Source organism: Schistocerca piceifrons, chromosome 1 (genome assembly GCF_021461385.2).
Source record: "Schistocerca piceifrons isolate TAMUIC-IGC-003096 chromosome 1, iqSchPice1.1, whole genome shotgun sequence".
In the NCBI taxonomy this organism is placed as follows: Eukaryota; Metazoa; Arthropoda; class Insecta; order Orthoptera; family Acrididae; genus Schistocerca; species Schistocerca piceifrons.
The window spans coordinates 800,616,762-800,632,557 of NC_060138.1; the positions used below are offsets into that span (position 1 = coordinate 800,616,762).

Genomic DNA, 15,796 nt, shown 5'->3' on the forward strand with positions numbered 1-15,796 from the left:
CACACAAACATACACACAAAATTCAAGCTTTCGCAACAAACTGTTGCCTCATCAGGAAAGAGGGAAGGAGAGGGAAAGACGAAAGGATGTGGGTTTTAAGGGAGAGGGTAAGGAGTCATTCCAATCCCGGGAGCGGAAAGACTTACCTTAGGGGGAAAAAAGGACAGGTATACACTCGCACACACGCACATATCCATCCACACACACAGACACAAGCAGACATATTTAAAGACAAAGAGTTTGGGCAGAGATGTCAGTCGAGGCAGAAGTGCAGAGGCAAAGATGTTGTTGAATGACAGGTGAGGTATGAGTGGCGGCAACTTGAAATTAGCGGAGATTGAGGCCTGGTGGATAACAGGAAGAGAGGATATATTGAAGAGCAAGTTCCCATCTCCGGAGTTCGGATAGGTTGGTGTTAGTGGGAAGTATCCAGATAACCCGGACGGGGTAACATTGTGCCAAGATGTGCTGGCCGTGCACCAAGGCACGTTTAGCCACAGGGTGATCCTCATTACCAACAAACACTGTCTGCCTATGTCCATTCATGTGAATGGACAGTTTGTTGCTGGTCATTCCCACATAGAATGCGTCACAGTGTAGGCAGGTCAGTTGGTAGATCACGTGGGTGCTTTCACATGTGGCTCTGCCTTTGATCGTGTACACCTTCCGGGTTACAGGACTGGAGTAGGTGGTGGTGGGAGGATGCATGGGACAGGTTTTACACCGGGGGCAGTTACAAGGGTAGGAGCCAGAGGGTAGGGAAGGTGGTTTGGGGATTTCATAGGGATGAACTAAGAGGTTACGAAGGTTAGGTGGATGGCGGAAAGACACTCTTGGTGGAGTGGGGAGGATTTCATGAAGGATGGATCTCATTTCTGGGCAGGATTTGAGGAAGTCGTATCCCTGCTGGAGAGCCACATTCAGAATCTGATCCAGTCCCGGAAAGTATCCTGTCACAAGTGGGGCACTTTTGTGGTTCTTCTGTGGGAGGTTCTGGGTTTGAGAGGATGAGGAAGTGGCTCTGGTTATTTGCTTCTGTACCAGGTCGGGAGGGTAGCTGCGGGATGCGAAAGCTGTTGTCAGGTTGTTGGTGTAATGCTTCAGGGATTCCGGACTGGAGCAGATTCGTTTGCCACGAAGACCTAGGCTGTAGGGAAGGGACCGTTTGATGTGGAATGGGTGGCAGCTGTCGTAATGGAGGTACTGTTGCTTGTTGGTGGGTTTGATGTGGACGGACGTGTGAAGCTGGCCATTGGACAGGTGGAGGTCAACATCAAGGAAAGTGGCATGGGATTTGGAGTAGGACCAGGTGAATCTGATGGAACCAAAGGAGTTGAGGTTGGAGAGGAAATTCTGGAGTTCTTCTTCACTGTGAGTCCAGATCATGAAGATGTCATCAATAAATCTGTACCAAACTTTGGGTTGGCAGGACTGGGTAACCAAGAAGGCTTCCTCTACGCGACCCATGAATAGGTTGGCGTACGAAGGGGCCATCCTGGTACCCATGGCTGTTCCCTTTAATTGTTGGTATGTCTGGCCTTCAAAAGTGAAGAAGTTGTGGGTCAGGATGAAGCTGGCTAAGGTATTGAGGAAAGAGGTTTTAGGTAGGGTGGCAGGTGATCGGCGTGAAAGGAAGTGCTCCATCGCAGCGAGGCCCTGGACGTGCGGGATATTTGTGTATAAGGAAGTGGCGTCAATGGTTACAAGGATGGTTTCTGGGGGTAACGGATTGGGTAAGGATTCCAGGCGTTCGAGAAAGTGGTTGGTGTCTTTGATGAAGGATGGGAGACTGCACGTAATGGGTTGAAGGTGTTGATCTACGTAGGCAGAGATAGGTTCTGTGAGGGCTTGGTAACCGGCTACAATGGGACAGCCAGGATGATTGGGTTTGTGAATTTTAGGAAGAAGGTAGAAGGTAGGGGTGCGGGGTGTCGGTGGGGTCAGGAGGTTGATGGAGTCAGGTGAAAGGTTTTGTAGGGGGCCTAAGGTTCTGAGGATTCCCTGAAGCTCCGCCTGGACATCAGGAATGGGATTACCTTGGCAAACTTTGTATGTGGTGTTGTCTGAAAGCTGACGCAGTCCCTCAGCCACACACTCCCGACGATCAAGTACCACGGTCGTGGAACCCTTGTCTGCCGGAAGAATGATGATGGACTGGTCAGCCTTCAGATCACGGATAGCCTGGGCTTCAGCAGTGGTGATGTTGGGAGTAGGATTAAGGTTTTTTAAGAAGGATTGAGAGGCAAGGCTGGAAGTCAGAAATTCCTGGAAGGTTTGGAGAGGGTGATTTTGAGGAAGAGGAGGTGGGTCCCGCTGTGACGGAGGACGGAACTTGGTTGGTTGGTTGGTTGTTTGAGGTTAAAGGGACCAAACAGCAAGGTCATCAGTCCCTTGTTTCAAATAGACTCCATTCTGCTAACGGGACATCTCAGTATAGTCAGAAAAATAAAACGGATAAAGGGGAAACGTAAAAGGGCAGTCACGTTGTCATTAGTAAAAACAAATGAGGGAAGTTGGCAAGAGAACGAACCCAACACTATGCTGAAACAGCATAGGCAAGACCACCTGTGACTTAAAAGGTACAACTGCTATAATGCAGAAAGTACGTATGGGAATAGAAAAACTAACCAAGCCTTAAAAAGAAGGGGTAAAAACAGAGTAAAAGGGAAAGAAAAGAGGATTCCGGTCAGGGAGGTGAATCGGGAATCTCTGAACACTGCCTACAGTGGGAGACACCCAAACACTCACCGCCCTGCCCCAACACCAGAGGGAGATTAAAAACTTTAAAACTGAGAATAAAAACCACTCTCCCGGAGGAAACCTAGAACCAGAGAGACCATCCGGGAATCGTCAGCCAACATCAAAGGTAAAGTGTGGGGGAGTCTGTACTTAGCACGCAGAGCCAAAAGAAGGGGGCATTCAACCAAAATGTGGGCCACTGACTGGAAGGCTCCACAACCACATAGCGGGGGTGGCTCATCACGCAAAAGGAAACCATGGGTCAGCCTGGTATGGCCAATGCGGAGACGACACAGCGTGGTCGAGTCCTTGCGGGAGAGGCTAAAGGAAGAACGCCATGGGCCTGTATTCACCTTAATGGCACGAAGTTTATTAGACAGTGGAGTAGCCTCCCAAGAATTGGCCCATGACTGTGCAAAGTGGGATTTGATGTGACGCCGTAAATCCGCTGCAGGAGGGGTTACAGAAAACGGGGGGTAAGTAACTGCTCCCCCAGCCAAACGATCAGCGAGCTCATTACCCGGGATACCCACATGGCCCGGGACCCATAGGAAGTCAATGGAACAAGCAGCACGGTGAAGATCAGCGAGATGGTCATGGATGGCAGAGACCAAGGGATGGCGCGAAAAACACCGGTCAATAGCAAGAAGGCCACTCATCGAGTCCGTACATAACAAAACGCGGTTGTGTTGGTATTGTTTAATAAAGGTAAGGGCCCGGGAAATTGCCATCAACTCCGCAGTAAACACCCCACATGAGGGTGGCAGTAGATGATTTTCCGTTCCAACAAAGGACGTGAAGGCATACCCAACATGATCAGCAGATTTAGAGCCATCAGTGTAAAAAACAACAGCATCCCGAAACTCCCATAAAATTTGGCGGAAAAAGGAACGGAACACCACCGGGGGGATGGAATCTTTCGGACCGCGGCGGAGATCCATCCGAATTCGAGGCCGAGGAACTAACCAAGGAGGGGTGGAGGGGAGGGAGCGAGGAAGACAGGACAAAGAAGGAAGCCGAAAATCACGGGTAAGAGACGCAAGGCGCAGCCCAACCGGTAAACCCGCCCGAGGGCGGGAGTCAGGCGGGCGACGTCCATGGTCTGGGAATAGGATAGAATAGGAAGGATGAGCGGGAGAAGAACGGATAGTAAGGGCATAAGACACCAGAAGTTGGGACCGCCGAACAGAAAGGGGGGGGGATCCCAGCTTCAACCAGGAGACTATCAACAGGGCTAGTAGGGAAGGCACCGGTGGCCAAACGGATACCACGATGGTGGACTGGATCCAGCACGTGCAGCGTGGAAGGAGCAGCTGAACCATAAACTTGACAACCATAGTCCAAACGTGACAGAACTAGAGCACGATAAAGACGGAGGAGGAGGGAACGGTCCGCACCCCAGGAGGAGTGGGCAAGGAAGCAAAGGACATTGAGTTTACGGAAGCATCCTACCTTCAGGAGTCTGATATGGGGCAGCCAAGTGAGCTTGTTGTCGAAAAGACGACCTAGGAAACGAAACTGTGGAACCAAAGGCAATCTTTGTGCAGCGAGATAGAGCTCTGGATCAGGGTGGACCGTAGTACGGCGACAGAAGTGGACCACCCGCGATTTTAAAGGAGAGAATTGAAACCCGTGGGAGAGGGTCCATGCAGAGGCACGCCGTATAGCCACCTGGAGCTGCCGTTCTGCAGATGGCATCGAGGAGGAACTAACCCAAATGCAGAAATCATCCACATACAGGGCAGGGGCGACCAAGGGACCGACAGAGGCCACAAGTCCATCGATAGCAATGAGGAAAAGAAGGACACTCAAGACAGAACCCTGTGGGATGCCCGTCTCCTGGGTCCGTGGAGAACTAAAAGCAGTACCAACTCGAACTCTGAATGACCGATGGATCAGGAACTGGCGGATAAAAATCGGGAGTGGGCCCCGAAGACCCCACTGATGAAGGGTTAGTAAGATGTGATGGCGCCAGGCCGTGTCATAGGCCTTGCGAAGGTCAAAAAACACTGCAACCAAATGGCGGCGCTGGGAAAAAGCCTGCCGAACTGCGGATTCCAAGCGAAGCAAATGATCGATTGGAGATCGTCCCTCTCGAAAGCCACACTGGTAAGGGGACAATAGATCCCGAGATTCGAGGACCCAAGTGAGCCGACGGGCTACCAGCCGTTCAAGTAACTTACAACCAACATTGGTCAAACTAATTGGCCGATAGCTGTCAACAGATAGGGGGTTCTGACCAGGCTTAAGGACAGGAACCACAATGCTATCCCTCCACTGAGAAGGGAAGTCACCCTGGAGCCAGATACGGTTAAACACCCGAAGAAGATGGTGCCGTTGTGGAGCACTGAGATGTTGAAGCAGCTGGTTATGAATGGAATCTGGGCCAGGAGCCGTATCATGAGAAGCAGATAGAGCAGAAAGAAATTCCCATTCAGTGAAAGGTTCGTTGTAAGATTCTGACTCACAAGTGGTGAAACATAAGGTGACAGCTTCAGCCTGCTGTTTTTGATGAAGGAAAGCAGCTGGATAGGAGGCCGACGCTGATGCCACTGCAAAATGGGTCGCAAGATGTTCTGCAAGAACTAATGGGTCCGTACAAATGCCATCTGGGAGGTGAAGGCCTGGGAGGGTGGACTGCCGATGGCAACCTTGGAGAGAGCGAAGTGTAGCCCATACCCGTGACAGACGGACAGTGGAACCAAGGGAAGAAACGAATCGTTCCCAACATATCCGCTTGCTCTGTTTGATTAAATAACGGGCTTTAGCGCGAAGGCGCTTAAAGGTAGAAAGGCTGGCTACAGATGGGTGCCTCTTAAAGTGTTGCAAAGCTCGACGGCGATCACGGATGGCAATGGCAATGGCCGTACTCCACCACGGGACTTGCCGACGACGAAATTGTCCAGATGAGCGCGGGACAGCAAGGTTAGCAGCGCGAACAATCGCGTCAGACACGTCACGTAGGACGTCATCAATACAACCCGACAAAGAGGGAGAAAACTCGACCTGTGCAGTATATAGAGGCCAATCGGCGCGGTGGAAAGACCAACGAGGTAACCTCTCCATCGGGGAGCGGGAAGGGAGCGTGATAATCAACGGGAAATGGTCACTATCACAAAGGTCGTCGTGTGGCGACCAGTGTAATGAAGGGAGGAGAGAGGGAGAAGAAAGAGAAAGATCAATGGCAGAAAAGGTACCATGACCAGCACTGAAATGAGTAGGGGAGCCATCATTAAGAAGGCACAGGTCGTGGTCTGCAATAAATTGGTCGATAAGAAGACCTCGTCTAGATGGAAAGGCACTGCCCCACAAAGGATGATGAGCATTAAAATCCCCAAGGAGGAGGAAGGGAGGAGGAAGTTGCTGAAGAAGGGTGGTTAAGGCAGCAGGTGTAAGAGTCCTGTCAGGAGGGAGATAAAGATTGCATACTGTGACTGCAGAGTCTAAGTGGACCCTAACAGCAACTGCTTCCAATGTAGTTTGGAGAGGAATCCACGTGCTAGCAATGTCTGTACGGACCAACGTACAAACGCCACCAGAAGCCCGCAAGGGTCCGACCCGATTTCGACAGAAAACACGGAACCCACGGAGAGTCGGTGAGTGAGCATCAGTAAAATGAGATTCCTGGAGAACCACACAAGCTGCTGAGTAGGACGAAAGAAGGGATTTCAATTCCGGAAGGTGACGATAGTAGCCATTACAATTCCATTGGAGAACCACAGAACGATGGTTTAAATGAGGGCTGAACACGCTAAATCCAGTCATACCGCCGGGTCCCCACCCGTCACCGACAAGGAGGGGGCGACATCCATAAACGACAGGTCAGAATCCGGTTGTGAAGCCGGGGAAGGGACCTCCGGTGACACCAGAGGCTCTTTGTCCCGGGACTTATGTTTCTTCTTCTTTTCAGGCTGAGATCGAGGAGGGCTGTGTGGCATAATGGAGCCAGCTGCAGCAAGATCAGGAACAGAAAGAGACCGGGCGACCTGGGGGCCGATAGACCGCGGCTCTCGCGGTCGCCGCGCTGCAGCAGACCTTTGACCTGGAAGGTGCCGGGAAGGGGCATCCCGGGAGAGGCGCCCTTGACCGGCAGACGCCGAAGGAGTGGGACACTTCTCCGGCTGGGGAGGGGGAGCGGCGCCCAGAGGAGAAGGTGTGGGAGCCGGAGGGGAGGGGGGAAGGAGAGGGGACCGGGACGGGGGTAAGGAAGGGGGAGGAAGGGATGAAGATGTAACCAAGGCGTAACTAGATGTCATGGACACAGGGTGCAATCGTGCATATTTCTTACGGGCCTCTGTGTAGCTTAAACGATCAAGAGACTTATACTCCTGTATCTTTTTTTCTTTCTTATAGACTGGGCAATCTGCTGAACGTGGAGAATGACTACCATGACAATTTACACATACAGGAGGGGGAACACAGGGACTCCCCTCATGGAGTGGACGTCCACAGTCACCACAGAGAGGGTCCTGGGTACAGCGAGAAGACATGTGGCCAAAACGCAAGCACTTAAAACACCGCATAGGAGGTGGGATGTACGGCTTCACATCACAGCGATAGACCATAATCTTAACTTTCTCAGGAAGGGTATCCCCTTCAAAGGCCAGGATAAAGGCACCAGTATCAATACGATTATCTTTAGGACCCTTCTGAACACGCCGAACAAAGTGAACACCCCGCCGTCCGAGATTGTCCCGAAGTTCCTCATCAGTTTGAAGGATGAGGTCTCTGTGAAAAATCACACCTTGTACCATATTTAGAGACTGGTGAGGGGTAATGGACACGGGAATTGTGCCAAGATGGGTACAGGCACGAAGGGCCGCAGATTGGGCAGCCGAAGCAGTTTTTATCAGTAACGAACCCGACCGCATCTTGCTCAGGGAGTCCACTTCGCCGAACTTGTCTTCAATGTGTTCCACAAAGAATAAAGGTTTGACACTGGTGAAAGTATCTCCATCAGTCCTGGTGCAAACTAGATAACGGGGGAAAGGTTTTGCCCCTAGACGACGGGCCTGACCATCCTCCCAGGGGGTAGCCACGGAAGGGAAGGCCGAAGGGGCAAGAGAAGCAGCACTTGAGGAATCAGTACCACGCAGAGAGACGGCCGCAGAAGAGCGGCCAGAGGTTTGGACCCTTATGCGTTTCATCTGCATAGCGTCCGCCCTGATACCACCCACTCCGATCAGGGGCTCTCCTCACGGGCGCCACCCAGCCACAGCAAGGGCCGTCTGGCACGGCGGCCATTGCCGGGAGTTCCGATGCTCCAGGATGACGAGCAACCACTCCAAGGCATGCATGAGGAGGTCACAGCTCAGGTATCAGAAGTGTGATCCCTGTGTGTTCAGGGGGCTCAACCAAAAGGGTACATAGCGACCCCACCACACGGGCTGGCTACCGTGCTGGCTATGCACCCTAGCATCAGACAACGACGTAGAAGAAAAGGTGGAATATACTAGGAGGGCATACGTCGGAGACACTAGGTAAGGTGCTCTTCCCCAAATGGCTCACACTACGGAAGAGAAATTTTGGAATGGAGGTCAAACCCCAGAGGGGGACCAAGGAATGCCAAAAGGAGGAGATGATTACGCAACAAAGCCAGAGTGTAAAACTAACAGAACCAGGAGGATAGCGGGGGCCAACATAAGCAAGGACACCAATAGAGGGAGAGGAGAGGGCGAGGGGAAAGGGGTATGGAGGGGAAAGGAGGGGAAGGGAAAGGAAATGCAGCTCGGGGCCCCGTGCTCGCCACGCATGTATCCACGAAAGAGTTGTGGACCCCCTGGGGGGAGGACGGAACTGTTCCAGGCAGGGTTCAATTTGGATAGTGTCTTGGGGAGTTGGATCATTAGGGGTAGGATTAGGATCATATTTCTTCGTGGCAAAGTGATACTTCCAGCAGAGAGTACGAGTGTAGGACAGTAAATCTTTGACAAGGGCTGTTTGGTTGAATCTGGGAGTGGGGCTGAAGGTGAGGCCTTTGGATAGGACAGAGGTTTCAGATTGGGAGAGAGGTTTGGAGGAAAGGTTAACTACTGAATTAGGGTGTTGTGGTGCCAGATTGTGTTGCTTGGAATTTTGAGGTTTTGGAGGGAGTGGAGCTGGAAGTGGGAGACTGAGTAGATGGGAGAGACTGGGTTTGTGTGCAATGAGAGGTGGTTGAGGTTTGCTGGAAAGGTTGTGAAGGGTGAGTGAGTTGCCTTTCCGGAGGTGGGAAACCAGGAGATTGGATAGTTTTTTGAAGTGAAGGGTGGCATGCTGCTCTAATTTGCGGTTGGCCTGTAGGAGGATGCTCTGAATAGCCGGTGTGGATGTGGGAGAGGAAAGATTGAGGACTTTTATTAAGGACAGGAGTTGGCGGGTGTGTTCATTGGCTGAGCTGATGTGTAGGTGAAGGATTAGGTGGGTGAGGGCAATGGATTGTTCAGTTTGGAACTGGTATAGGAGCTGATGGAAAGAAGGGTTGCAGCCAGAGATGGGAACTTTAAGTGTGAGGCCTTTGGGGGTTATGCCAAATGTCAGACAAGCCTGAGAAAATAAAATATGCGAGCGTAATCTGGCTAGGGTGAAGGCATGTTTGCGGAGGGAATGTAAATAAAACTTAATGGGGTCGTTGTGGGGGTGTTGTGAGGGTGACATGGTATTAGAAGGTGGAAAGTGTAACATGAGGTTGAAATGAAAATGAAAGATAAAAATATATGGGGAGAAATAAGGGTGAACTAGAAAATAACTGGAGATCTGGTATGAAAAAATGCGAAAAAGTGTTGGTTAAGTTGATCCTGTGGTGAACTTGGGTTGGTAGACAGCGATGTGCATGAAGGTTAGGTGGTTGTGTTGCCGCTAAAACACGTTAAAGGACGGAGAAATTTGGGAAAATTTCGAAAAAACGTGTAAATGTATTAAAAGGCGTGGTGTTGTGGTGAAAGATTACGAAAATGAGGCTAACAATTGTAAATAATGACGTTAAAACCTGTGGAGAGCGGCTAAAAATGATCAGTGATGTACGAAAAACGGAAGTGGAAATAAAGTAAAAGTTATTAGAACTAGCCGAAATGGTTGTTTAATACGTCTTTCCCTCTCCTTCCCTCTTTCCTGACGAAGCAGCCGTTGGTTGCGAAAGCTAGAATTTTGTGTGTATGTTTGTGTGTCTATCGGCCTGCCAGCGCTTTCTTTTGGTAAGTCACATCATCTTACAATACAGAGTTAAAGATTAATATTTCTATTATTTACCCCATTCCCTTAAATGGCACAAAATGCATATACTATAATTATAGATTTATTTATTCATATTCAAGAATTCATCTATGGTATAGAAGGAGTTGTCAAGGAGACATGATTTCAATTTATTTTTGAAGCTATTACTGCTGTCTGTCAGACACCTTATTTCATCTGCTAATTTGCTGGAAATTTTTATATCACCATATTTTACCACTTTCTGTGCCAGAGATAGGTTGATTAAAGGATAGTGTAAGACTTTCTTTTTTCTGGTTTTATAATCATGAATGTCACTGTTGTTTTTAAACTGGTCCATGTTGCTGAGAACAAATTTCATTAGTGAGTAAATGTACTGTGAGGCTGTTGTACGAATTCCCCATATTTTAAAAAGATGCCTACAAGATGTGCGACTATGAACCCCACACATTATTCTAACCACTTTCTTTTGAGCAGTGAATACTTTTTGTCTAAATGTTGAGTTACACCAAAATGTTATTCCGTATGACATCAGAGAGTGAAAGTATGTTAGCTCATTAATTTCTATATCCTCAAAATTGGAAATTATTCTGATTGGAAAAGTTGCTGAACCTAGTCGATTTAGAAGATCCAAAATATGAATTTTCCAATTAAGATTCTCATCTATATGTACAACCAAAAACTTAGTATACTCTACCCTGTCTACTGACTTCTGCTGATGTGTTACATTTATTGAAGGAACTGTACTTTTCCCAGCAGAAAATTGGATGTAGTGTGATTTTTCAAAGTTTAGAGCAAGCCCATTTGCAGAAAACCAATTAATGACTTTTCCAAAGACCTTATTTGTATCGTTTTCAATTGGACTTTCTTTTACTGGATTAATAACGATGCTTGTATCATCAGTAAACAGTGTCAGTTCAGCTTCCTGTTTCAGATAAAAATGGAGGTCATTCACATATATCAAGAACAGAAGGGGACCCATGATTGAACTCTGTGGAACACCCAATGTAATTTCACCCCAATTAAATGAAGAGGCAAACTTATTTAAATCACTTGACCCATATAACGAAACTTTTTGCTTCCTGTTCTGTAGGTATGACTTAAACCACTCGTATGCTATTCCATTTATACCATAGAATTGTACTTCTGTAACATAATGTCATGGTTCACACAATCAAATGCTTTGGACAAGTTACAGGAAATTCCTATTGGTGACATTTTACTATTTAAAGACTCTATTATGTGGACAGTGAAATTGTATATTGTTGTCTCAGTGGAACAGCATTTTTGAAATCCAAACTGGGATTTACTAAGTATCCCATTACTGTTGAGATGGCTAACCACTATTGAGTACATTACTTTCTTGAAGGTTTTTGAAAATGCTGAAGCAAGGATACTGGCCGATAATTATTGACATCTGTGGTGTCCCTCTTTTTGTAGAGAGGCCTGACAATGGCATATTTTAACCTTGAGTTAGTGATGAATTATGTATGTGACTCAGAACATCAGCTGTAATTGCTCCACATTGTTTTAATATCTTATTAGAGATGTCATCTACTCCAACAGAACATTTATTTTTCAGAGATTTAATAATTTTACTTATATCACAAGAGATTGTTAGGTGAAACTTAATCTGACTAAATTCCTTCCATGTACTGTCTGGCTTTTTCTTTTGAACTGTTCTCACCAATTTTTTCTCCTACACTTACGAAATGGTCACTGAATACATTAGCTACTTGTGTACTGTTGGTTAGGATGGTCTCATTCTCTTTAATAGTAATACCACCTACCCCAGTGGTTACTTTTCCTGTCTGCCTTCTAACAACATTCAATTCTGATTTTATTTTATTGCCGGAGTTGTTAATTTCTTCTCTAACATACATATATCTTGATTTCCTTACAACTTTTCTCAGTATGTTACAATAATTTTTATAGTGCAAAACTACTTCTGGATCTTTAATAGTTTTTGTTGTCTGATACAGTTTTCTTTTTCTTTCTGAAGAGACTTTAACACCTGTAATAATCCAAGGTTTCTTGGAAAAGTGTGTGGTGTTACACTTGGTAATTTTCTTTAGGAAACAATGTTCAAAGAGGGATATAAATTTATCAAGAAATATGTTGCACTTATCATTAGCATTTGGCTCATAATATACATCTCCCCGATTAACAATTCTTAAGCTTTCTCTGAATTGCTGTATAGATACTGGATTGAGTGACCTCACACTTTTACTTAATGCGTAACATTGCAGAGCGATATGAAGTGGGACAAGCATGTAATGGCAGTTATGGGGAAGGCGGATGGTCGTCTTCGGTTCATTGGTAGAATTTTGGGAAGATGTAGTTCATCTGTAAAGGAGACCGCTTGTAGAACGCTAGTGCGACCTATTCTTGAGTAATGCTTGAGCGTTTGGGATCCCTATTAGGTCGGATTGAGGGAGTACATAGAAGCAATTCAGAGACGGGCTGCTAGATTTGTTACTGGTAGGTTTGATCATCACGCGAGAGTTACGGAAATCCTTCAGGAACTCGGGTGGGAGTCTCTAGAGGAAAGGAGGCGTTCTTTTCGTAAATCGCTGCTGAGGAAATTTAGAGAACCAGCATTTGAGGCTGACTGCAGTAAAATTTTACTGCCGCCAACTTACATTTCGCGGAAAGACCACAAAGATATGATAAGATAGATTAGGGCTCGTACAGAGGCATATAGGCAACCATTTTTCCCTCGTTCTGTTTGAGAGTGGAACAGGGAGAGAAGATGCTAGTTGTGGTACGAGGTACCATCCGCCACGCACTGTATGGTGGATTGCAGAGTATGTATGTAGATGTAGAATGGTTTCCGAACTGTACACCCTGTTAGGTTTTGTAAGTTAATCAGTTGTGTATCATGGTCCGACAACCCATTTACCATAAGGAAAGCATGTGTTTGTTTTACATCCTCTTTCTGTACAAATACATTATCTATTAACATGCTACTGTTTTGAGCTATATGTGTAGGGAAATTGATCACTGATTCTAAGTTATATGTAGTTAATAATACTTCTAGTTCACTTTTCCTATCAGAATTACTTAGAAAATTTACATTGAAATCACCACAGATTAACAATTTATTCTTTTTGTCTGGCAAACAGCATAATAGGGAAGGAAATACGAAAGCGTCCGATCCCAACCGTCTGCTTTGACCCATGACGTCACAAATATGGCAGAAACAAAAACAAACACACACACTTTCCACAAGAAGCCTAATGACACTAACAGGACAAGCGCGGGAAATGGGGTGTTTTGGGTGGGGGGTAAACTAAATATAAACAAATTTAGACGCCTTGCGTAGCTACAACATGTAAGTGAAGACAGCCATGCATGAATACCCACCCACCTCCCCACGGGTCATAACCCCTGCAACCCATAGAAGATAAGATGCTTCAGTAGCTGATTGGTGGTTTTTGTCTTAAAAAAAAAAAAAAAATATCACAGGATAGAACGAACAGATCAGAAAGATAAATATAATAAACTAAAATAGAAATTCGAGGAAACAGATAATTAAAATAAGTAATAAGTGTTCCTAAATTAAAAAAAAAAAAATCTCACGAGATAGAACCAACAGATCAGAAAAGTAAATAAAATAAGATAAAACAGAACTGGAGACAGCCACACTCAAACCAAACTCCGCGCCGTCATGACGTCACACACGACAACACCCTTACGTCACGGGTCAAAGCTGACGCGTGGGATCGGACACTTCTGTCGACCCATAGGGAGTCAAACTTTTTTGTGAACAGCTCCCAGTCTCCTAATGGGAGATGTGTCTTTAGTAGTAAAAATCCTGAAGATGCAATACAAATTTTGAAGCTTATTTGGTAATCAAAGGCTTCTCTCGGTTAGAGGGGACAGACTACAAAGAAACATTCTCATATGTAGAAGAATATGCTCATTTAAGATATCTCCTATCCGCTGCCATAAAAGAAAATTTTTAATTCACTACATGGATGTGAAGACCATATTTATCAATGGCAAACTGAGTAGCAATTTTTGTGATTTCACCAGAAAACTCTTCAAGAAAAGAGTAAAACTTGGCTTCTGAAAAGTGGCATGCATGGTCTTAAACAGAGTGCTTACTGTTGGACTCAGTGCTTACGTAAAGCATTAACAAAGATGAACATGAGCCGATCAGTAGCTGGTCCAATACATATCATAGAAGAAACTGTAATTTTGGCCATGTGGTTGATGATATTTCTATTTTGACACAAAATGAAAGTTCGATGAACAGTTCCAAGAAACAACTTCAATCTGATTTTGATGTTAGATGAAGAGTAACAATATCCAGATATGAAGATCATAAAAAGTGACAAAAGAGAATTGTTGATTGACCAACCAATGTACACAATGAGAATCCTACAAAAATATGGCATGAATACCTGTAAGCCAGTTTCCACAGTGCTAGAACAGGGTGTGAAGTTGTCAGTAGCAGAAGAAGATGAAATGAGGAAAAAGTAAGTATCCTACTTGGAGACAATAGGGCTTCTCTAACATTTAGGTCAAACTTCCAAGCCAGATATTGTATTTGCCAAGTATATGGCATTTTAACCTTTCAATAAGAGTTATGGATAAGGACTCTTAAATAGGTAAAATTAGGCCGCATACGATTATTGAGCCGACCAGCGCTAACAAGTTAGCTCAGAACCAAACAAGTGTGCGATCCAAGTACATTGAAATTGGCATAATTTCACTGGGTACCACCTAAAACAAAAAGATACCACGAAAAATGTTTTCTAATTTACTGACCAAGTCTCTCAGGACATAAAAATTCCAGAAATTGGTTAAATTTATGATTTAATCACAAAGTGCAACGCACTGTGCTCTGAGATGGTGTGGTGTTCGACAAGATTGAAGCACATAAAAATATTTGTTCAAAGTTGCAGGTTGGGATCTGGCGAACAAATATTTTTTTTGTGTATGCCGGCCGGTCATATACTATGTAAATACTTACATGTATTCTTACATCTCCAAACTAGTTTCGTGTTACATGGCTGATGTAGTATGCTTTTGTAAATTGTCGGGAACATATTGAATAGAGTAAAATGTATGTTCCTATATACTGTTCTTCCGTAAATGTTATTTTACTGCGAAAATATATAAATCAAAACGTAAACACTCGCAAAAAAAAGCAGCAACTGCGGACTAATTATATAAAGGATGGAAACAAGTAATTACAGCTAATATTAATCTCGCTAAGTCGTTCACAATCAGGATTAATTCTAGATTTTTACTACCCGATCTCAAATAACGATATCGTTTCCAAAGACACTGTCCGTCGCAATATTACGTACATTTACATTAAAACTACTAACCTGTATCAGTTCGTCCAGACTTTCTTGCAACGTATTCCCTAATGTTGTATTCCTATAAAGCTGGTATGACATTTTAGTCACTTAAACCTTTTGATGGGTTGGATAATAACAATAAAGTGGTTTATACACACTACACAAACAGTAATTTCTACAGACGCCTCATACCACTCGGCGCTCAGCAACCGATTGTCTTTGGAATTTGGAAATACTTCCACTTGACGTGCCAAACGTAGAGCAACAAATCACTATAAAGGCCAATTCACCCTAAGCGTCACGGCGCGGCCACGTCACGTCGAGGAGCATTTACTTTGGTCGAATGGCTGTCCTCAACTGTCTCTTTCGCGGGGGTTGCGATCTTCGCAAGATGGTTTTCCACCTTTTATACGCGCGAAGTGGACATACACATCATGGTACCTAATGTTCGTGGATGCTGGTGTCCACGTTTCTACGAAATTGACATTTATTGGACGGAAATTACAGAGAGAAGACAGAAGTGCAAAACTACACAAAAAAGAGTTGGATCCGAA

The 15,796-nt window shown here is 45.7% G+C and overlaps 1 protein-coding gene across 1 annotated transcript in view; it reads right to left on the reverse strand.

Moving 5' to 3' along the window:
* The window catches only part of LOC124713747 (transcription initiation factor IIA subunit 2), a 42,547-nt gene extending 27,069 nt beyond the window's left edge, over positions 1-15,478 (reverse strand). Inside the window, exon 1 of the mRNA XM_047242969.1 lies at positions 15,270-15,478. Coding sequence (XP_047098925.1) covers positions 15,270-15,341 — 72 coding nt within the window. The 5' untranslated portion in view covers positions 15,342-15,478. The remainder of the gene's footprint in view (positions 1-15,269) is intronic.
* Positions 15,479-15,796: the final 318 nt, after the last annotated feature.